At 39.2% G+C, this 23,768-nt stretch overlaps 1 protein-coding gene and 1 pseudogene across 5 annotated transcripts in view; both read left to right on the forward strand.

Annotated features, from left to right (window-relative positions):
- Positions 1-14,479, forward strand: part of DPP4 (dipeptidyl peptidase 4) — a 93,245-nt gene extending 78,766 nt beyond the window's left edge. For 4 of the 5 annotated variants that reach the window (XM_064287053.1, XM_023542885.2, XM_023542886.2 and 1 more), the window contains 4 exons: positions 212-276; positions 11,889-11,961; positions 12,226-12,299; positions 13,955-14,479. In XM_064287053.1, the coding sequence (XP_064143123.1) occupies positions 212-276; positions 11,889-11,961; positions 12,226-12,299; positions 13,955-14,056 (314 nt within the window). In that variant the 3' untranslated portion in view covers positions 14,057-14,479. Of the gene's footprint in view, positions 1-211; positions 277-11,888; positions 11,962-12,225; positions 12,322-13,954 lie in introns of all 5 variants that reach the window. The other variant, XM_064287054.1, reaches the window with a different exon arrangement.
- A 125-nt stretch (positions 14,480-14,604) lies between these two features.
- LOC100663209 (cold shock domain-containing protein E1-like) lies at positions 14,605-18,141 on the forward strand (annotated as a pseudogene).
- The last annotated feature ends 5,627 nt before the right edge of the window (positions 18,142-23,768 follow it).

Raw genomic sequence — 23,768 nt, forward strand, 5'->3', positions numbered from 1 at the left:
GGCTGAGTATAGAAAGGCATGAGTCTGAGCAGGTGTCAAGAAATTGGCGTCTCTGGCTGCATTAGTAAGCCAAGTAAGAATGATCTGTAGATGTACTTCTGAGTGTAACACTATATATCAATACATGAGTTAAGGCACAAAAATGAAGTAACCCAACTAAAGGAAGAAAAGTTTTTATTGTATAAATTAAGCTTTTCCTTTTCCATCACAGACTCAGTGTACACAGAACGTTACATGGGTCTCCCAACTCCAGAAGACAACCTTGAAGGTTACAGGGTAAGAGATGAGGAACTATACCCATTTTATAACCTATTTATACGTGGTTTAAGAACATGTGTAAGTGTATCTATTCTGGAAAACATATAGTTTTATTTCCAACAAAATTCTTGTTAAAAAGAAATAACACAGGTGGTCTAGAGATACTCCATTAGCTTCCCCTAGTATTTTCTGCATAATTACAGTCTTAATCTTATGCTATGTAGGTCACAATATGCATTCATTTGAAAACAAAGCAACACCATATAATTAATTATAAAAAGTTCAGTTTAGAAAACGTGTCAAATTCAACATATTCTGTAGAGCCTAGAAGACCATCTAAACCTCTAGCTATATATTAAAATTTCTCATGATATTATCATAATTAAGATGTATTTACAAGGCTATAATTCTTTTACTGATAGCCACATTGCAGAGTTTTTACACACAAGATTTGAGTAAAGCAGGTAAGGGGTAGGTCCAGTTGGGCAGTACCCTAAGAAATCCTTGAATGCAAATAACTGAATGGCATCTGACAGGCTGGTTTTCCGATGGGAGAACCAGTGGGTAGGTTACTCTGCAGATGGGCAATAGCATTTGAAATACAGTTTGCGTGCAACTGTCATTAGCAGCCTTCATGTGCTAGTGTGGGGGCCACTGCAAAGCCAGAACATTCCCTATGGTGCCACGCTGATGCAGGTGGAAGTCCTAGTGTAAGAATTAGGGACTCTTCTAGCACTTTGACTGTCCCAAAACTTCTTTCCTGATTCTATTCTTCGTGTTACTTAAAAAAAAAAAAAACCTTGAAATTTATAGATTACCTGGTAGAGCCTCTCTAATGTTTCCATTCTCCAAAGGATATGTTAAGCTCTTTCCAAAACAGTGAGTTAAAAACACCAACAACAAGAATAATTAAAGAACGTATTTTTTCCTTATCTGTGCCATGACTCTGACACATGGTCTTATTAATACATTGCCCTGCGCAGTATTTGTACATTTTTATAAAATGTCATCGTCCTTACTATGGACTCTGGTGCTATGCGATCAAAGCACAATTAAACAAATAAAATTTCTAGTTTTGCAACTTAACTATAAAAAAAAAAAATAGTTTAAATTTACCTGTTACTTCTAGCTTTAATTATCAAGGCTTGTGTATGTGTCTGTTATGGGTCTGTGCTTATTTCTCTGTGTGTGTGTTAATCTCTGCTTTTTGTGCAAGATAGAAAAGTAACAATCTATAGAGTGAGATGCACAAACCATCTTGTCCTAAAAACAGAGGTGTATCTAAGGTATGGCAGGTATGCACGTGCCCTGAGCTTCACTTGGGGGGAGGGAGGGGTGCCACTGAGAAATTTCTATTAACCATCTCAGTTTCTGTCTCCAGCTGTAAGAGATCATTCAGCAAGTTAAAACTAATACTTTTGTTTTTGAGAGCCAAACACAGGTGGCGTAGTGGTTAAGACTACGGCTGCTAACCAAAAAGGTCAGCAGTTCAAATCTACCAGGCGCTCCTTGGAAACCCTATGGGGCAGTTCTACTCTGTCCTGTATGGTTATGGGTCAAGGCAAACTGTGCGATCTTGCTCCTCTGAGAGTAGAAAGAGAGGAAACTGAAAAAGAAAAAATGGTTTTGAGCACATCATAGACTAGTGTTCATCAGTGAAAGCAAAGAAAGTGAAGTTGTAATTTTCTTGTAGTGCCATAATGTGTTAAGTAAAAGATTACCGAGCTTGACTTGTACTTTTGAGTTGATATTACAGTAAAGTTATCTAAAAGATGGGTGTCAGATGGTTGGGCAGGGGCACAATTTCAGTGCTTGCCATAGGCGGGATTTTCCTTAAGTATGCCTCTACCTACAAAAAAAAAAAAATTTTTTTTTTTTTTTTTTAAGCAGTCTCATAATCAGGCTGTCCCCGTGTCTGCTGGTGTTTGGACTCAGTTCTTCCCAGTCTTTCTTCTCCAAATCCTATAGGCTTCTATAGACATCCTTTCTTCAAACCACACTGCTGCTGTTATATGACCTATCTCCTTTTATAACAATAAACTAATATGTCTCTCCTTGTCTTTCCACACTCCAGTCCGTTCCACACAAAGCTATGAGATTAACTTCCACCCACAAGACTTTAATTGTCCCTCCTTGTGTATTCAGTTAAATTCAGTCTTCACTCTTTAACCAGGCATTCAACACCCTTATTATAACAGCTCAGTTTACCTGGAATGCTCACTGTTCTTTGAATGTTTCTGGGTCTTTCCATTTTGTGCCTTTGCTCACACTGTTCCTTTTGCTGGAAAGTCATTTCCCTTTCATCTCCATCTGTGATGAAACCTGTACTGCTCTCCCAGTGGAGAAGGGCAGCATCCCCCTTTGAAGCTCATGACATTTTCTCTATCTCTTAAATCCTCATTTTATTCTATTTTGGATGAATAATTATTTTGTACTTGCTTTTCCCTCTGCAATATTACTAACTACTCAAGGCTTTGCTCAACATTGTATTTGGATTACCTAATACGAAGCATAAACCTTAAAACTGTCCCTGACTTAATTAAAAAACATCTTTGAAGAGAAACGCTGTTATCAGAGTTGTATCTCTCCTTTACCTCTCTCGTTTTACAGCTTGAATTTTCTTGTTAATGAATGGACCACAATGCTTAAATTAGAAAACCAGCCCTCCCGTGGTACACTCTATTTGCTGAGTTGCCGCAGATCTTTCTCAGATACCCCAAGGTAATAAAAGCTCCTGAAACAGAGGTGAATTTGCCAGGTCCCTAACTCAGACTCTAGAACATGGTGCATGATGAGTCAAAATTCATTTAGAAGTCCCCTTCTGAACTAGAAGTCCCCTTCTGAACTAGAAGTCCAAACCCTGACATCTAAGTAAGTCCATGGCACCTATCCTACTTCCCTTGAAGAACGTTAGCTAACAGATGATGAATGTCCCCACAAAGGATAATACGTTTTAGTCTGCCATTTCAGCCTGCCTCTTTCTCTGGTCTTTCCTATTGGCTTCTCTTTCCCACACAACATCCCCTCTTCCCCAACTCTACTCCCCACTGCGGTGGCCATTTTCATCTTTCCCCTTAGGTGTTCGCTGCGTGAGGTAGTCATGTAAATAGAAGTCACTTCCTACTGCCAATGGCAACACATGCACACTGGGTGCACAAAGTCAGTCTTTCACTTCACTGCACAGATGGCACTAGAGGACTGTTTAATCCTTCCACGCCAGGAGTCGGGTTTTCTTGGCACAAAATTTATTGCTGGCAATGGACACATTAAAACTGCCAGTACCAGGGAGCGAAAGGTTCCCAATGTGTTACTCAGAGGAATTACTTGGGAGGGTGATAGTTAAGGTGGGCAGGAGAAAGTGAGGCAAATGCATTAACTGAATTGTTTCCACTCTGGTAAGTTGCTTCCTCTATTGTGGAGAACTGAATCTAAGGGTCTATTTTTGGTGCACAGCAGGCTTCAGGATAAAGCTGCCCTCCTTTGTTTTTTAAATGAGCCTGTGCTTTTGTCTCTGGCAAGAATACATTCAAAGATTCTATTTTCCTCCAAGGACCCAGCTGCCCCTCTGGACCCCATCTTTTCCATTTCTTTCCCTACTTCCCAGGTTGGTTTTATTTTCCTCTCATCTCTCTCTTGCTCTGTCTGACTCTCTCTCTCCTCCCTTCCCTCCTTCGCTACCTTCTGCCCTCTTTGAAAAGACAAAGGAGCCAATTTCTTAGAGGTTTTCACCACCTTGTGCATTTCTATGGGTCGGACTGAAATGTTTTGAAAACTGTTCACATTTAGTCGAGCTAATGACTCTTTTTAGTACATTGAGGCTATGAATGCCCAAAATATGTAATAAGTAAGGCCCTGATCTTTGCCTATGTTCACAGCAGATATTCCCTTTCAGCTAAAGAACCATCCATACAACAGCCAGAATCATAGCTTCTGGAAAACAATGTCATTTTTTAATAACACTCAAATGAGAAAAGGATTCATTATTAGGTTATTGATGATCTGAATTTGGAAGCATTTATAGAAACCCCATTAACAAGAGAAGCACATCTTGTGAAATAAAGTTCCTCCTTACCACCTAGGAAAGGGAAGTAGAGGAACATTTGCTTACTCAAGTGGGACAGGCAGGGATGGCATGTACAGTTGTTCAACTTGTGCCCTGCTAGAAGCTAGTCTGTGCTCCATTTGCTAAAGCATGCACCTCTAGGGCTGCATCCAAGTGGAGAGAGTGTCATATAAACCAGGGAACCCTGGGGCTAAGTCTTAGACTCAATGCAGTGACAGAAGTACTGAGTCTTTAAGATTTTTTTGGAGATAATCACCCACCTACTGCCAAGTAACAAAGCAGGAGCACTTTTAATGGATACTGGGAATTCAAAATGGAAGGAAATGGTTCATTTCTCTAAAATCCCAAGGAACTGGCCACAGAGATTCTAATGTGGGCAGCCAAAGTGGAAGGGTAACAAGTCAGAACTAATGTGCAGTGTAGTTGTGCAGCAACACCTTTTCTGCAGTGAGTTCTTGGCCCACAGCAGACAGAAATGGTGACAGAATTTGAGCAAAGTAATCATATACTTTGCTCAAATTCTGTCACCATTTCTGTCTGCTGTGGGCCAAGAATGAGATAACCCCTTCCCCCAGCAGCAATACCAAAAAAAAAAAAAAAAAACACCATTGCCGACGAGTTGATTCCGACTCATAGTGACCCTAAAGCGACCCTAAAATTCAGAGTAGAACTGCCGCATAGGGTTTCCAAGGAGCACTGATGGATTCGAACTGCTGACCTTTTAACCACTACGCCACCAGGTTTCCCAGTAGCAAATAAGCAGATAGCAGTTGTAGCCTCACTCGAGGAGTAGGTTTCTTATTAACGTTGATGAATGGTTTCTCATATGATCAATCACTGGATTTGTAGTCAAACTCGTAGAGGTTAAAAAAAAAAATTAGTAAGTGGCAGACTTACTGCCATTTATTTACAAAATACTAAGTGCCTAGTATTTTGTTTTGTTTTGATTTGTCCACCGTATTGGTGAGACAAAACATACCACAATTTTTGGAGAGAAATAAAAGAAAATAAGTCACAAAGCATGAGCTTGAATATGACAAAGTGCTCAACATGTGACTGGTGGTTTCCAAATTGTGATGGTGGAGTCCCAGAAATTCTATACCTTGGGAGCATGTAAGGAGGGGGAGGGGAGTACCCAAGAAGTTAAGGTTTCACCTTTCCCTTACTTCTCTCCCATTGCAACTAGAGTGCATCCAATCTCATTTGTATAATATTTTGGGCTTGCATATAAGGATGTATTTGAAGAAAAATTCACTGGTTTAAAAAATAATTGCAAATGGTTTGCAAATGAGAACAAACCATTGGTAGCTCTCATTTACTAAGTGCTTCTACAGCCAGATGCTGTTCTAAGCTCTTTACATAGATTATCAGATTTAATTCTCTCACAAACTCTGTGAGATAAATGTTGCAATTATCATCATTTTACTGGCATGGAAACTGAGGCACACAAATGTTATGTAATGTGTATTGAGGGTTACAAAAGGGAGAGGGCACTTATCTGAAGCCACAAGAGAAAGATTCAGGGAGATAGAGAGGAAGAGCAAGGGTGCATTTAATTGGTTATCTAGAGGACGAGGGGCAGAATAACACAGCAGAGGAATGAGTAGCAGGTAGAGCTGGTTTTCTGGGGATCTGAGAAGCAGGTCCAATGAAACCAAGGGATAACATGGAATAAGGGCTGCAGAAAGAGTGGGCCAAATGGTGACCAATAAGGCAGGACATAGGATTGAGAAGAGAATGGATTTATGAATATACAGAGAAAGAAGTAAAAGATCAAGGGCAAGAGAAATGGGACCCAAGTCCTGAGCCTTATTGCCAAAAGAAGAGGGCAGCCTGGAACACACAGAAGGGACTGATTTAACTTGTAGAGGAGATTTATTTTGCATTTTGCTCAAAATTTGATAGGCTTTTGGCAAGTGTATGAAACAGTCATAGATTTGGCAGTCTTCTGCTAGCAGATTTGAAATGTTCAATCCTTAAGAACTGCTGCATCGTTAGGTTATGCAAAACAGGGTGCAATTTTGTAAATATGCCATCTTGTACTGATTTGACATTTGTTCTATTATCCCAGAATATGCCAAAGGGAGAGAGACCTTCAGATTTAAGCCAAACCTTAACTTGTTTGTTGAGTGCTGATAAAATGTTGACTGCTGTGTGATCTTTAAAGAAGCCAGTGATGCTTGGTGAGGCCTGAAGTAGAGCCCCCTGTCTGGGGTTGATGGGAGCTCTTTCCTTGGCATCCCACGGATACAGTTGTTTGAGAGATGTAAACAAGTAAAATATCTGATATCGTGGGTTGATTTCATTTTTTCTTAAACATTTTATGTGGCTTGTGTTGTGGCATTAATGGTATTTCCCAAAATGGTGTCATACAATGTTATTTAGGAGGCTTTGGTTGCAAGTGGAAGATGTATATAGCAAGCAGGTAACCCCTCATCTGGTTAATATCTCATTGAAGCCCAATGGCCATTTGCTCTTCCTACAAGAGCCTGGAAAAGACAATGAGTTGTTTGGCTGTTATGTCAAGGAACAGTATAATATAATGATAAGGAGTACAGGCTTTGGAGCTAGACAGACCTATATTCAGTTTTCATTCCCACTACTTATTAGTAGTTTATGATTTGGGAGAGGCTATCTCTGAACCTCAGATCCTCAGTTTCTTCGTTTACATAATAGGAATAACCAGACCTATCTCACGGAGTTATTGAAAGAATAAATGAATCACACACATGTGCCTGCCATGGAGTAAGCTTTCAAAACATGGCAGCTGCCATCTTTATTTCCCTCAAGAAATAAATGGCCCTTATGATACCTAGATGGCACAAGGGGGCAGCTTAAGAATTGTTCTACTGTCTGTTTCTCACAGTGCTTCCCTACTCTTATCAGCTCCCTCTTGTATTTAAAAAATACAAAGATTTATTTGTTGGAAGGTAACTGAGGAACCAGCGTGATCCAACAAGCAGCTACAGATGGTTCTTCTTGGGGCATGAAGGAAAAGCTTCTCACAGAGATGCTGTGGAATCGGCACTGCCACTGGACCAATTCTTCCACTTCCTTTTGCCAGACTGTTGCTGGCAGCAGGGCTCTCCGGAAGTGTCTAGCCTCAGGAGAGTGCCAATTGCACCACCATTTGCATCCTTGCCCATTTATCACTCTGAGCTTCCTTTTTAGTAGTTGGTGATAGACTATTCGGCTTCTAACATAGTCATCCATTTCCTTTTTTATTTCTGTTTCCATCAGTAGACACAGTGGTGGGTAAAAAGAATATAATTGAAGGTTTTCTGATCATTAATTGTATCTTAAAATCAAGGCATGCAGATTTTTCACTGGTTGCATTTCACAGGTTAAAGTGCATGGTTCAAGTACAGTAAAGAGTCTTGATTGAGAAAATAGGATGCACAGTCTCATAGACAGTGATCAGTGGTTTGAGAGGCAAGGTCACATGACTGCATTGTTCTGGAGAAAAAAAAAATGTTCCCCCTGCAGCCTGAGAGCCTTAAAGTGTGTTTATGCCCCCCAGACTGCCTGTCTCCCTTTCCCAGAAAGGTCCCTCCTAAGGCTTCTCCCAGGGAGCAGAGGAAGTGTACATTGGAAATGGCACTCTTATCTTCCATTGCAGGGAAAGCTTTTGTTTTATTTTTCTCTTGCTGCATTAAAGTATTTGTCTTTCTTTCTTTGTAGTGTAATATTGTTAATGTAAAACAATTTGCATCATGACACTTTTATCACAGTTTTCGTCTTTTTCTCAGTATGTTGCATTTCTCACCATGTCTAGTTCATCACAGCTACAGTGTGTACATCACAACATTTATCTTAGGCTCAGGGTTTTACTTGTTTATAAAAATTGTCTTCTTTCAGCCTGTATTCACTCCATTTAAGAAAAAAAAAAAAAAAAAAAAAGGCAGCCAGAAACTGTTTTGGTCCAAACTCCAGTAGTTATCACATTCCTTGCTAACTGTCCTGTGTATTTATATGCCTCCTAACTATTACTCTATGTTTCAATGACATTTCTCAGTTTCATGGCTTGGGGAGGTTGTAGGAGCAGCTTTTGCTTTCCAAGCTGCTAAGCAAAGAAGGGCCAGGAGGTAAGGTGAAGTGGGGTGACACAGTTATAGATTTGGGTCAGGCCTGGGTGTTAAAGTTGACTATTTCCCACGAGCACAGAGCTAGATTTAATTTTGGGAGAAACAAGGTGGGAGGAAACAGCAGTGCAGTCAGTTCAGGCTTCAAGCGTGACTAGCAGACAGGACCACTAAGAAGGACTCTAGCAGGGTGCTCCAGGGCGTGAGATTCAGAATATTAATGTTCACCGTCAGGTTCAAGCCCCTGCTTCTCCTGTCTTCAGCTCTGAGTGCTGCACGACAGTGTCTCTTATTTATTTTCACTCTTTCCTCTCTGAAAGGCAAAAAATTGTTCAGGGTTCTTTTGCTGCGTTAGGCTATATGTCACCCGCACAATCAGAAGCAAATGCCTCCCAAATCTCGCAGGGCTGTGCAAACCAATCTCTCTTCCAATTAATCCAGTCTAAAAAAAAGCATGGGCTCTCAGGAGCCAAAGGGTACCCAGTATATTTGTGCACTTCCAATTCCAGAACAGTTAATTAACATTCTATGTCAGACTACGCCTTTGCAGGAGGATCCCATCATAAGCAGCTTGGAATTTTAGTAGAGACACAGTGTATCATAGGAGTTAAAAAGGGATTGGACAGTCAGAGTTTGTGTCTAGCTCTGACACTTCCTACAGGTATCATCTGGTGCAGGTTACTCACCTGCTGAATCCCAGTGTCTCCATCTATAAAACAGCAGTGGCACGTACCTACCTTACAGGGATCTTGTGAGGATTAAATGAAATATAGTATTTTAGAACTTTTTTATAATGCTTAGCCCAGTGACTGGTACAGTGTAAACACTAATGCTATTACTATTAATAGCACCATGGATGAGTTGGAGCCCTGGTGGCACAGTGGTTAAGTGCTCAGCTGCTAACCAAAATGTTGGCAGCTCAAATCCACCAGCCACTCGTTGGAAACTCTGTGGGGCAGTTCTACTGTGTCCTACAGAGTCGCTATGAGTTGGTATCTACTCTACAGCAGTGGGTTTTATCAGTAGATGGGTTGAAAGTGGGAAAGACATACCTCTGCCAATTTCAGAATAAGAATATTTTATCCCATCTATTTTTTTTTTTTTTTTTAATCCCAGCTGTTCCACTTGTCTCTGCAAAACTAGGACCGGATACTCAGGGTGGTACAAAATAAATGTTTTGTAATTTATTTCATTTGTTCATTTAATTGAGATGAACAATATAGGCAAACCCTTTTTTCATGAAGTTTTTGGATTAGGGGGGTATATAAGAAATAAATATCGATTGACTAGATTAAAAAATGAGTGAATGAATGGGGGATGTTGAGATTCATATATGTATGGATTGATCTGGGTCATCTCACCACATAAAAAGTTTCTTAGAAATAAATAAGAGTGTGGCTTTCAATGAGTCCTAGGTGTTTCCTCTGAAAGTCCTGGGTGAGCTCTCACTGTGGGTCAGAAATGCGGTGTGGTCAGTGGGAGCCCACCTGCACATGAGCGGGAGGCCATTTGTGCTAAGCTTTTCAGGACAAGGTGATCTTGGAAGCCTGAGGCAACTGAGACATTTTGGGTGACTCTGTCCTGAAAGTTGTAGACCAAACATCTTTTTATCCAGAAACACTATGTCATAGCATGCTCACATTAGCATCAGTAGTATTAACGTCAAAAAAAAAGGTGTGCCATGTTTCTTGATTCCTGTTTATGTGAGGGAACAAGGGAAGTTAGCCCTTTTTTACATGAAACAAAGCCCAGGGAGCAGCATGTCTCCATCCACACAGCTCACTGGTTTACTTATTTATTTTTGGTCTTTTCTTGTCTTTTTATATAAGTGAGGTCATACAACATTTGTTCTTTTGTGATTGGCTTCCTTCACTCAGCATGTCTTTAAGCACCAGTTACACTGTAGTGTGTATCAAGATTTTATTTCTCCTACTGGCTGAGCAGTATTCCGTTGTATAAAAAACTCGTTGCTATAGAGTCAATTCCAACTCATAGTGACCCTATAGGACAGAGTAGAAGTGCCCCACAGGGTTTCCAAGGAGTGGCTGGTGGGTTTGAACTGCCAACCTTTTGGTTACAGCAGCTGCGCTTTTAACCACTGCGCCACCAAGGTTCCTACCAATTGTATGTACATACCATATTTTGATTAACCCTTCATCTGTTCATAGGCATTTAGGTTATTTCCACCTTTTGGCTATTGTGAATAGTGCTGTGATGAACTCTGGTGTACAAGTCCCTTGTTGAGTTTTTGTTTTCAAGTCTTTTGGGTATATATCTAGGAGTGGAACTGCTACAGAGCTCATTGATATTGAAACTGGGACTAAAATAGAAGCACCCTCACCTCAGCCCCATACCCCTCCTGCTGGACCTCCAGGCTCCCATCAAAAATATTAAACTGGAATTAACTACAAAGATATCTGTAAAATACAAACTCTGGCTCTCATAAAGTTGACTTTGAGTTTCCAAGATGCTTCAAGACTAGCTGGCTGATTTTAAACCCATAGAGAGGCTACTGCCCCTTCCTCTGCCAGTTCATAATAAGAAAATAAAAACAGGCTGTAGCTCACCCCCTCGTAAAGGTGCCACAGAGTCTATGGGGCATTATCTGCCTTCATCCCAACTTGGTAAAAATCTTCAAATTAAGATCAGATGACCAGTACTATGCTTTCAGGGACTTTTTGATCTAAGGCCTCTGGTTCTCATTCTACAAACCCTACCTGGCCCAAGTCACAAAGCAGTCTTCAAAAGGTGACCTCCTCAATTTTTTTTTTTAAATCCTGTTTCCCTGGCTGCTTTGGGAATGAGTTGGTCCAATAGCAGCATTTTCATTCCCACTACAGAATAGAGCAGCCAACAGCCACTCACTGCTATTCTAAGGCCATCCTTGATCTTTTTTACCCCTCTCCCCTCCCATATGTTCCATTTGCCTAGGTTCTAAACATCTGTTCTGAAAGAGGTAATATTGCTTTTCATTCAGAGCCTAGCGATGTAGACCAAAGTTCACATGACATATTGCAGAGTATGTTTAGTTGCAAATGCTATGTACAGGCTCTTTGAAATGTAGCATGTATGGCACCATGTGACACACGGTTGCCATGGCAATACACATTTTGGCTGAACTACAGCATAAGCCCATGGAACATACATTAGCTAATACGAGACTATGCCCTGCGCTAATGCATAGGACACAGCCAATCTGGGATCTGGGGCTCAAGGGGCTTTTCGTGCAGCCCCAGTGGCAGGTGCCCACTTCCTGCATGCATAGGGAAGATGTGGCATCCTCCCTCCCCAGGCCTGTCTCCCCGGCACCAGGCATGCTGTGCGTCCTGCCATGGATGGAGACAGCATTTGCTTGAATATCGGTTTGCTATATTTTGTATCAAAGGGGGCCCCAGCTGAAAACATTTTATTTTGTAAACTAAAGTGAAAAATCAGTTTATGGCAGATCCTTTTTTGAATAATGACATTCTTTTTCCCAATTCCAGAATTCAACAGTCATGAGCAGAGCTGAAAATTTTAAGCAAGTTGAGTACCTCCTTATTCATGGAACAGCAGATGGTGAGTTTCAGTTAATTAGACTTTTTAGTATCACAGACAGGTTTGCAATTTCACTACTGACAAAACAAAAGCATGAGGGGCAAGACTGTTACATTTACTTCAATAAAACAGTGTTGCTTTCCATAACTCACTTGTCTTGGGCTAAATGGGATCCTGAGTCCTAGAACTTCAGACAGTCCCTTTCTTCTTATGCTTTCCCCACCCTTCGGTATCAGAAAACTGGAGCAGCTATTTAGCTACTTTGTTTCCCTTCTCTCCCTGCAGATAACGTTCACTTTCAGCAGTCAGCCCAGATCTCCAAAGCACTGGTGGATGCTGGAGTGGATTTCCAGGCAATGGTATAGCAAAACTTCGTACGAGGTGGGGGAAGTTGCTGGTGGGGCTGTGGCTTCCTCTCCCTGGACTATTCTCTTCACAGAGGTCCAGGAGATAGGGAAGGAATTCAAAGGGTTTTTATTTTTCCAATGCGAAGTCAGAGGAGTGATGTCCTTGAACACAGAGGAGAGATCAATAACGCTAGAGCGTTTGAAGTTGAGAAGTATAATATTGCATATCCTGGGAGTGTCAAAACACTGCACTGTTGCCCATGTCATTGTTCACTGTCTCCTGTCCCTATTTTGATTCAAAAGTAATCACTTATTCAGTAAATGTGCGTTAGAGTAGTTCTAAAGTGAAATCAGCATGATGATAGCTCAGCTCAAATATGAAAATCCGTTTCTGTCTAGGATATATTACTAGCAGTTCTACCAGCAGTAGGGGATTCATAATCAGCACGCTTCCGCTTTTGCAATTGCCATGTTATCTTTTGTTGAATAACCACAGGCAATAAACAATTAGATTTGTTTTATAAAGTCAGAAATGGCTAGAGCCGTGGCTGCCTAGACAGAGGATGTTTCTGGGTATTAAGGTAAATCCTTTTTCTGCTCTAGAGTTTTTCAGATTAAGAAGAAAATGTGTGTGTGTGTGTTGCACTAAATACTTCCGTGTAAAATGCAGCCTTCCTGTCTGTTTTAGCCAGGATATAACCTGCTTTTCCCCACTCTCTTCTAACATACATACTTTGGTCTGTGCTCAGTTCAAATGCTGCCTGCTGTATAGGAGAAGGTCAATCGTTTGGATACTGAGAAAACCGACACATATCCTTTCGGTCAGGTTCTTATAAGAAGTTAAGATTTATTTTTCTTGTAAGGTTTATTTTTTCCACTGTTCAAAGAAGAGACCTGATACGCCAATTAAGTAGTTTTTAAAAGTTAATTTATGTCTCCATAATATATGTGGGTCTAGCAATGACTTTCTACTTGTTTAATATGGATGAGTCGATCCATTTTTGCCTCAGGTCCTAAGCTCTTTCTATATAAATGTCAGACATACAGATTTAAAAAAAAAAAAACAGTGAAAAATCGTTGTGTTTTTAAATAATACATTTGACTTTTGACTTCGCTTACGTTACACATATGTGTTTAATACTGAAATAGATTTTTCCAGCTCCTTAGTGATATATATTTTTAGTGATATATATTAGGAAAAGTTGCTTTTAAAAAACTCATTTTTTTAAGTACAGTTTATCCTACTATAGTGTAGGAGAAATTTTACACTTGATAACAATTAAAACAAGTGGGTTCAATGGGATAAACCTTTTTTCTATGCATGGTATGGTTTTAAGTGTCCTTTGAGTGAAATTTGAAAATGAATTTGGGTGTATTAATTTGAATTTACATATCCTTAAAGCACCATGCAGGAAGGCCAAATTCACAGTGAGTTCTCTCAGTACCTTCGAGGTGTACCAGAGACCTTTGTGGGACAGAACAACATGGCCAGGAAAAGCTCTGGGGAAAATTAAGCACCATCTTTGATCAAGTTTCAGTTTACACACTGCTTCAAGAATTAAAACACCCTTCTTTATATCACAATGCTCATGTGGGTTCATTTGAATTGATTTAAAAAAGAAAAAAGCTGAATTCCTAATCCTGACCTTTTTTCTTTCTCTCCCTAGTGGTATACTGATGAAGACCACGGAATTGCTAGTAGCACAGCACACCAACATATATATACCCACATGAGCCACTTCATAAAACAATGCTTCTCTCTTCCTTAGTACCTCAAAATAGCCTACCATTTAAAGATCATTAAAAACAATTTGTATTCTCAGTATCTCGAAACTGTACTGTCCAGATGATGATCTTAAAGAAAATACACTCAAATCAAGAAATTTAAGGCTACCCTTGTCCCCAAATTTTATACCTATAATCTTAAGTAGGGGTTTCTGTCTTTGTCACAGATTATTGTCTTACAGAAAAGTGTGAATTATTCAGTCCGGTTCTGTTTATCATTTAAAATCATTTCCATGTCAACTGTTGAAACAACAGAAAATATGAATTATGGATGCTTTGCATAGGTTCCTGGACAGCATTTTCTCTTTTTCTAACTGGACTAATCCAGATCTTTCCTCTTCTTTAAAGGAATGGCAAAATGTGGGCAGTGATGTCACTAAGGTAGAAGCAAAAAAAAAAAAAAAGAGGGGTAGGGAGAGGAGATAGCAGGGCATGACTGGGAACCCCAGAGCAAGCATACCAACCCAACCAGGCTACTGTCAACTCCCTTGGAGAAGAACTGCTCACAGCCAGACGGGCACAGTTTTTTTTGAGAAAAACTATTCAAACAGTCTCAGGAAATCATATATGCAAAGTACCGACTTCTGAGTAAAACCACAGCCGTTGAATAGACTCCAAAGAAATGCAAGGGAAACTGCCAACAATGCAAGGCCCCCAGGTGCCAGTTATGGCTATAGGTGCTACAAAAACACAGCAAGGGTGAGGGGAAAGCATTTTAATGTGTCTGGAAAGAAAATACTGATGTTTCCTAGTTGAGGAGGCAGCTTGGAACTGGGATGTGAACACATCAGCTTGCCCTGTTAAAAGATGAAAATATTTGTATCACAAATCCCAACTTGAAGGAGTCCTTGTATCCAGTTTTCTTATTTCGTTTCTTTGAGCATCTTAATTCTTAATTAAAAGAATATTTAAGTTCCTTGTTCTCATTTTAAAAAATGGAAAATAAACTAGAATGTTATGTATCAGTATTTGCATTCTACATCCTGTGGCATTTCCCCTGGTCAATTAATAAACGTGCCTTCATTTTTTCATTGGTAATGAGTTGTGCCTTGAATTAGACCTAAACCACACTGACATATGGACAAGTTTTTCTAGAACGGCTCTTGTTTGTTATCACAGCCTACCTTGTAAACATGAAAAGATTTCAGCTTTTGTAAAAAATTAGATTTAGTATTCATTTCTCAGTATTAGGATTTAGTATTAGTGACAAACAGAGGCCTGGTCAGCAGATTGCAACTTGTGTATAACTTTTGGGTCGTAATTCCAACTCCAAGAGGCTCTTGGATATGTGGCAATGCTGAAGGATGATTTTGCATTTACTGAAACAGTCAATCATGATAAACGAATCTTTTTCTATTACAGTGAGTTCTCTGGTGATGTTGATAGCCTGGAATTGGGGGACATGGTTGAGTGTAGCTCGTTCAAAGGCAAAGGCAGCAAAGTCAGTGCAGAAAAAGTGAATAAAGCACACTCCAAGAATGGTATTACTGAGTAAGCTGATCCCACCAGCTACTCTGGTAAAGTCATTCGTTTCCCCTGCCCCCTGCCCCCAGGAGTGTTGGTCCAACACAGACTGAGTACCAAGCAATGATCGAGATTGTGGAGAGGGGGATATGAAAGGTGAGGTGTATCCATTTGGCAGAGTTGCGATGGCCCACAAAGGGGAGAGTGTCAAGTTCCAGTTGTGTGTCCTGGGCCAAAAATGCACAGACAATGGCCTACAACATCACACCCCTCCACAGGGCCACGGTGAAGTGTGTGAAAGATCATTTGGCTTCATTAAGTATGCAGTACGAGACGGCAAGAAGCTCCATGTGAAGGAAGTTCAGGATGGCACTGAGCTACAGGCAGAAGATGAGGTGGGGTTCTCGGTGATTCCGAGTCAGCGTACTGGCAAGTGCAGCACCTGTAATGTTTGGTGAGTCTGTGGTGGCCCCAAGGCTGTTGCAGCTCCAAGACCTGATTGATTGGTCAGTCGTTTGAGGCGCATCACCCTGGATGATGCCGGTGCTCCTTGCCTAATGGTTCTTCATCAGCCAAGGGGGCCAGATAACTCAATGGGATTTTGAGTGGACAGAAAGATTTGTCAAGTTGGTATCATTGACTAGTCACTTTCACAAAACACATCATTAATCCACTCTGATCAAATCAGGGGGGATTTTGGTGAGGGTTCTAACATCTCCCTCTTCATTCCTCTCAAAATCTGGAATACTTATTCTATTGAGCTATTACACTAGTTTTAACATCTACCTCATGTTATGTTTTAAATAAATTTAAGAAAACCATTTTAAAATTATGCACAGTTGCAGCATGGAAAACTTAAGGTAGACCTTATAGTATCAATTTTAGGAGCTCTATTTGGTGCACTTAACGTACCTGGCAATTGCAAAATCCACTTCGCCTGTGTAAGTGATAAGTATAGACTGTTGTCTTGTCTGCCCTATGAAATTCTACACTTGATACTTTGTGCCTACTCTACCTTAATTACTTCTAGCAAGATGTTCTGCCTTAGCACTCAGTTGTGTTCTTTTCCTTTTCTTTCTTGTTCATTATGCTTTAATTTTGAGGGTAGATTACATTACCTTTTAAAACTTACAAAAATTTATATAGGCAAACCATTTTCTTAAGTTGATGGCCAAATGTTAAAATGTTATTTATCACATCATTTATGATCTTGTCACAGTCTACATAAAAAAGTTTGGTCAGATTTCAGTGAAAATTATCTTCCAGAGTAGTTTCCCTCCCCACCCTGGGCTGGGGGGTAACCTTACTACAATTAGTATATACGGTGCAGAATTTCATGCAAATGAGGTGTGCCAGCACTGAAATAATTTAAACATATTTTAAAAAAACTAAAAAGGGCATGCACAAACTTGCTGCTGCTTAGATCAACACAGCTTCCAGGACCCAGATTCTTTTACTGATTTAAAAACAAAATAAAAGTTGTACCTGAGAAAAACAACAAAAATTAGATACACAAAAATGTGTTAAATTAAGCAGTCCATAACGTTTTTGTCTATGCACAATTTCTGTTATCGTATATATAAATACCTTTTGAGAAATTGATTTAAAATAATATCAGTTACTGATACAATCTTCTGTTGCTAGGTGCTGTCAAGTCAGTTCCAACTCATAGCAACCCTACTTGCAACAGAACGAAACACTGCCCGGTCCTGTGCCATCCTCATGATCATTGCTATGTTTGAGCCCGTTGTTGCAGCCGCTGTTTCAGTCCATCTCATAGAGCGTCTTCTTTTTCGCTGACCCTCTACTTTACCAAGCATGGTGTCCCTCTCCATGGACTGGTTCCTCCTGATTAGGTATCCAAACAGACATAGCACATAATATAATACATACCAATACAATGCATAATGTATAATTTTATTCTCAGGAGCCGATGAGGCTCATAAAAACAAATAATATCAACTGTATCAGCTTGGTGGCACTGATGGCTCAGTAAAAATAAACAGAAAAAAAGTCAAGTCAGTCACTTAAGTGTTGACAATGTTTGGCTGACATCACTATAATAATGACTACAGTAATTGTATCTTTGGGCCTAATCATAGCATAGATTTCAGATCCTGAATTTGGCCTAACAGCTCAATGTTTAGATAACTGAGGAAACGTGCTTTCTTTTTGTTTCGGTTATTTGCAAAATGACTTCATTTTTAAAAAGTTGAGCTTTTGCTAAACAACATTATCCCAGACAGGGAGAGCTAAACCATTAAAATCTAAAAGTGGAAGAAATGGAATAATCTATCAGTTTAACAAATGAGACTGGTGAATCACACATAAGGGAGGCCAGAGGATTATGAAACTCAGCTTCATCTTTATTTTCAGAGCGGCTTCACCTTCATTAAGTCCCAAATCCACTCATCCATTGGAACTATAAACAGACCTTCAAACCTGTAGGGCTGTTATCATAATTATATTTCTTAATAGAGTTCCATCATCATGAGAGAGTGAACCAATTTTTGCTGAGTTCTATATTCAGAAACATAGTTACATATCCCATGCTCAGATCCTGGACTACATTTTTTTTTTTTTTTTTAGTAGTCATAAAACCAGATTAAACAGGAATTCGCTTTTTATCTTAACTTGAAACCAGATATTGTACAATACCTGATATTGTACATATCTATCTGATATTTTACAATATCAACAATTGTAATATATCTCATATATTGTACAATATAAAAACTTTAATCCTAGGTATGAGTTTGTTTTTTCCTTTAGTTTCTAAACACGCTAAATATTTGCTCTGGAGCCCAGAGGTAATAATAATAATAAATCCCAGTACATATTTTTGGTCAGTGGGGATGGCAAATGGTAATGATGTGATTGAAACTAAAAGAATCCCCATTTGATTGTTAGAGGTGAGTCTTGCTCCCCAATAAGAGGTTTAAATTAGCTTATTGGGAAAGGAAGGTAAAGAAATTGACAAATAAATTATAGATAAATTTAATCTGAGACTAAGCTTGAAACACACAGGAATAAATCAGATCACTAAGATGCGCACACTTGCCTGCCATTGGAACTCGCAGTCTCTGGGCACGTGGTTGGCTGAGACACCTTTCATAAACCACCTGTGGGGTGTACTCAGCACCCAGGAAATCATACAACAAAGGAAAGGATAAGTGGTTTGCATCTATTCTATGGATACAGGGCCTGGATTTAAAGTTACTTTCAAGATTTTTAGAAAAGCGTTTAAAAAATTATTTTCAAACATAATTTTTTGGAAATCTTGCTAAAAATGATTACATAGCTCCATGCTTTCTTAAATAGCAGGCACAGGGCATAATCCAACACATCCTTAACTCAGGACCATATAAATCTATCAGGCTGTGTGTTATTTTGGGTATTTTCTGTTCCCTTTCTTATTCACAAGTGGTCACAGGGGCTACCAGCTCCACCTCTTGGCATTTGTTGCTTTGCTCTAAGTAGATGTGAGAATTCTAATTTATAAGACTATTAAACCCACTGCTGTTGAGTTTGATTCCAACTCATAGTGAGCCCATAGGGTTTCCAAGGCTGTAAATGTCTATGGAAGCAGACTGCCACATCTTTCTCCCACGGAACTGGGGTGGCTTTGTAGTGCCAATCTTTCAGTTAGCAGTTGACAGCTTTAAAGACCATTAGATTCATACAATACTGAGGACTCAATAAGCTCTAAATGGAAAACATACCAAAACACAATAATGGCCTTTTTTCCCCATAGAATAAAGTAAAAGAATTTTGTTGCATCAACTTTGGGACAACTGTTTTAGTAGTGTCCATCTGAGAACCTTTTCGCATACGTCCTAAGTGATCTGGCATGTGTTTTCAGGATGTCTGAGGGTTACAGATGGTTGAGAATGAGAGACAAATGGTGGTAATAAGGAACGACATCACCACCCAAGAAGAAAAGCTCAGCATGGTATAAGACCAATGTCATGCTCAGTAGGAATTTATCATCGTTCTTCATGTCACCTTTCTGTGACAATATTATCATTTAAACCCAAGAATTTGAATTAATAAAAAGAGAAATAAATCGCTTTTTGCTTGTTGAGGAAGGCATCTTTTTTGGTGCATGTAGGACTTCAATAAACTCAATCAAAGTTCTTATCTCATCTGAACCATCACTCCAAGTTTGTCAAATTGCTTAAAAAGCATGTGTGAGTGTGGTGAGAAGTGTGACCCATCAAACAACCATGGCTTCTTCTACCAAATGCCATGATTTGTGACACATGAGGAAAAAAAGTATTTTATTGTGTAGGTTTGGTTTTAAATATTAATCACAGAAACATGGCTGACCAAAAAAACGCTAACATTGAGAAGACACATTGCTCTCATTTTAACCCAATTCTGGGAATATGATCCAGACTAGTCCTTGTAAGGAGTAAAGTGGTCACATCTTACCTCCTGCTGGCGACCCAGTGCACTGCAGCCAAGAGTCAGACCTGGGTTAGAACCTCAGCACCACCACCCACTAGTGGGAAACGTTTTAAAGAACTTTACTTGACCTCTTTGAACTCCAAATTCTTGATCTGAAAAAAGTACAAATATATCTACCTCACAGAATTGTTGCATGGCTATGAATATTTATGTATATATAGTGCTTAGCACCTTCCTTTCACCTTTTTCCTCTTTCTATTCACAAAAACTTAGCCTCTTCTGCCTTGATGACTTCATTGATTTCACAGATACTTGCCTTAGACTTCTGTGTTCTCAGAAGTTGGACGCAGGAAGGTGCTGAATAAATATTTGCTTTTGGTCCAATACTGACATGTCTGTGAGAATTCATTTTGGATCTTTAATCATCCCTAATCAACTGAGCAGCAGCTTCTTCTGACACATCACACTTAGGATTGTGTCCGTAGCTTTTGTTGGGCACGTAAAGAACAGAGCACAGGAAATAGGCTCTGGAGAGTTCCAACAGGAGGTAAGATTCCTGCCTTCAAGGAGCTTATAAACAAATGAAAGAAAGAAGTCATTGGGCAGAAATCTAGACGCCAAGAGTACCTAGACATAAAGCTAAGCTTTGTTATCTAGATGAGAATGCATGAGATGGGTAGGATGCAAGAGTGGGTAGGGAGAAGGTTGTTTCTGGACTCAGACAAGCCAGCCATTGGCTGAATTTGGATTACACTAATCTACATTTAAGGAGCCCTGATGGCACAATGGTTAAGTGCTAGGCTGCTAACTGAAAGGTTGGAGTTTTGAATCCACCTGGTGATCTGCTCCTGTAAAGATTAAAAAAAAAAAAAAAAATTCTTTTTTTTTTTTTAAGATTACAGCCTAAAAAATCCTATGGGGGCAGTTCTAATCTGTCAATACAGGGTGGCTATTTGACAGCACACTGAGTCAGAATCAACTCCAGGGCAGACAAGAACAATCTACATTTAGGTTTGTTTAATAGCCTCAGGCATAATGGTGATACCCTGCTTTTCAGAACATTTATTCAAATACAATCCAAGACATACATATCCGTATACACAGGAATGCTCTACATAAAAGAATTTGATTTAGACTAAATTTATTCATGTCTGAAATTACTTGTTGAGTACCCAAAGAGTGTGCTTGAGCCAGTCTGACTTCAATCATAATAGAAATTTGTAGATCACGCAGAAAGAATTTGGTTTGATCATCTGAGAGTGATCCTGGAGGTGATCTTAAGAAAATTTTCTTTCCCTTTCTCCATTATATTCTCTACTGTGTTTTCAGGCTTATCTTTCCAAAAATTCATGTCTCTCCACTACTCAAAGCTCTTAATGGATAAAGTTCAAATGTCTTAGTATATAATGTAACATTATTTATAATCTGTCTTCAACTCGTGTTTCTACATTTTCTTACAGGTCTCTGCTACCATCTCATGTCTCTGCCACATCAGGCTATTACTGGGTTTCAAATATCCCATACACCAAATGTGTCAGGCTCCAGTTATGCCATACATCTTTACTTTTCAATTTCATCTTTATTTCAAAACTGATATGTCTTTGAGACTCTTTGCAGTTCCTGTAATAAGTTTTTGTTTCCCCATTTTAATCCTAATTTATATACTACCTCTTCCATAAAGGTTTCCTCAACTCTTCCCTACTCAAATTTCTATTCCTGAGTTACTGACTGCTTTAATCATACCACCAAATCAGTACCTATCACATTTATATTTCAGTTATGTATCCAGACCAATCCCTGGAGAAGGACATAATGCTTGGTAGAGTAGAAGGTCAGCGAGAAAAGAGGAAGCTCTTCAATGAGGTGGACTGACACAGTGGCTACAATGGGATCAAGCATAACAACGTTTGTGAGAATGGCACAGGACTGGGCAGTGTTTCATTCTGCCGTACATAGGGTCACTAGGAGTCGGAACTGATTCAATGGCACCTAACAACAACGGTGACATGTACTCCCCCCCCCGCCCCCAGAAGCAAGAATCATAGTCCTATTTTCAGATTTCCAACACAAAGTCTGGTGCCCAATACACTGATAGGACCTGAATTTGAGAGATGGTTGTGTTCATGAACTGAAGGTTTCTACAGAGAACACTTACTTAAAACCAAAACCAAAACCGTTGCCACTGAGTCGACTGGAAAGAGCAGAACTGTCCCATAGGGTTTCCAGGGAGCAGCTGGTAGGTTTGAACTGTACCTTTTAGCAGCTGAGCTCTTTGTGCCACCAGGGCTAAAGAATTATCAATGATACCTGAATGCTGGGCTTCTTCAAGGTGACTAACTACAACTGCCCTCTCAAAGTAGATATTTAGAGAACTCTCACATTATCAAATTAGTACCATAAAACTTTCAAATGGTTCTAATTCATTTCATTTCATTGTGTGAAGATGTGAAATGGATATATTGGAAAACTTGAAGAGCAATCTTGCAATGATAGTGGAATAATAAAGTGATCAAGAGTAAACAGGCTAAAATTAAACTAAAACAGAGGTAAGATCAGCAAGGAGAAGAAAGAATAAGCCACACTTTTAAGAGCCAAGAAAAATCCTGAAAGATCTAAGGATTGCATGGAAATACATGTTGCTTTTGAATCATCAGTGAACAGTTTCTATTAGACTATGGGTTTAAACTTCACCAAGGAGACATGCAGACGAGATTAAGGGAAAATTTCCCAATACCAAACGATGTTAGTTAAATGATAGCAATTACAAAGTAAACCAATACAGACTCAGCCATTTCTCCAGTTGGCTCACTAGTCAAGAGAAAAATGCTAACCAGTACATTAGAGATCTGAATGCAATTGTCTCCACAACTTGGTCAGTTGGCTAGAAGAGAACAATGGTTCCCTCTGACCTATTGTAACAAAAAGAGAGAAGCCAAACTCTACGAAATGCTTTTCCCACCAGGGGAGAAAACAAAAGTCTAAGGAATCTTGATAATGGGGGACCCTACTAATGATGCTGGAGGCTTTTACTAGTCATGTGAAATGCCACTTGGACCCATCACTGCTCTCTGTGAAAATGAGAGAATATATCCTATATAAAATAAAACATAAAAACATGAGTTGCCATTGAGTCAACTTTGACTCATGGTGACCTTTCATAATTTTCTCTTTGTAAAGTTCAAATTGTTTGAATAATCTTGAAATGCCTGCATCTCTGAGTTCTCTTAACTTCAGGAACGTCTAAACTTAAATATTATGTCCAAATAATCAAAAATGTTCTACATTGACTTACTAATACTAAGGAAAAAAAAAAAAAAAGAAAAGACACTTTACATCACAATTTAAACATGCAAGGAAATTAGTTAGGATATTTATAATATTTATTGTCACGTAACATTTCTTAGTTGTGAAAAACACAATATCCTAGTCACATTTACACATTACTTAAACTTTGCAATAAATTACATTCAAGGTATTCAGCAATTTTGACCAGGAATCTGAAATTAGGAGTAAATATATAACACTACATTTTTCTTATATTTCATACGATTTCAAAATATTAGGATTAACATAAGAATAGCATTAAAATTCACACAAGAACAAAAAAACTATAAAAATACTCAGAAATACAGAATTTCATTGGAAATGATTGCTTATATTCAAATAGGTGATCACGTGAAGCTTTTAATTCACTATGATCATTTTTAACAGAACAGCTTTTATTAAAACACTAGGGGGCTGCTTTGGGGACTGACTGGCATGTACAGCTAGTCTAAATCATATAACAATGAAAACGCTTCCAATGTAGTATCTGTATTATAA

This window comes from Loxodonta africana, chromosome 6, assembly GCF_030014295.1.
Source record: "Loxodonta africana isolate mLoxAfr1 chromosome 6, mLoxAfr1.hap2, whole genome shotgun sequence".
In the NCBI taxonomy this organism is placed as follows: Eukaryota; Metazoa; Chordata; class Mammalia; order Proboscidea; family Elephantidae; genus Loxodonta; species Loxodonta africana.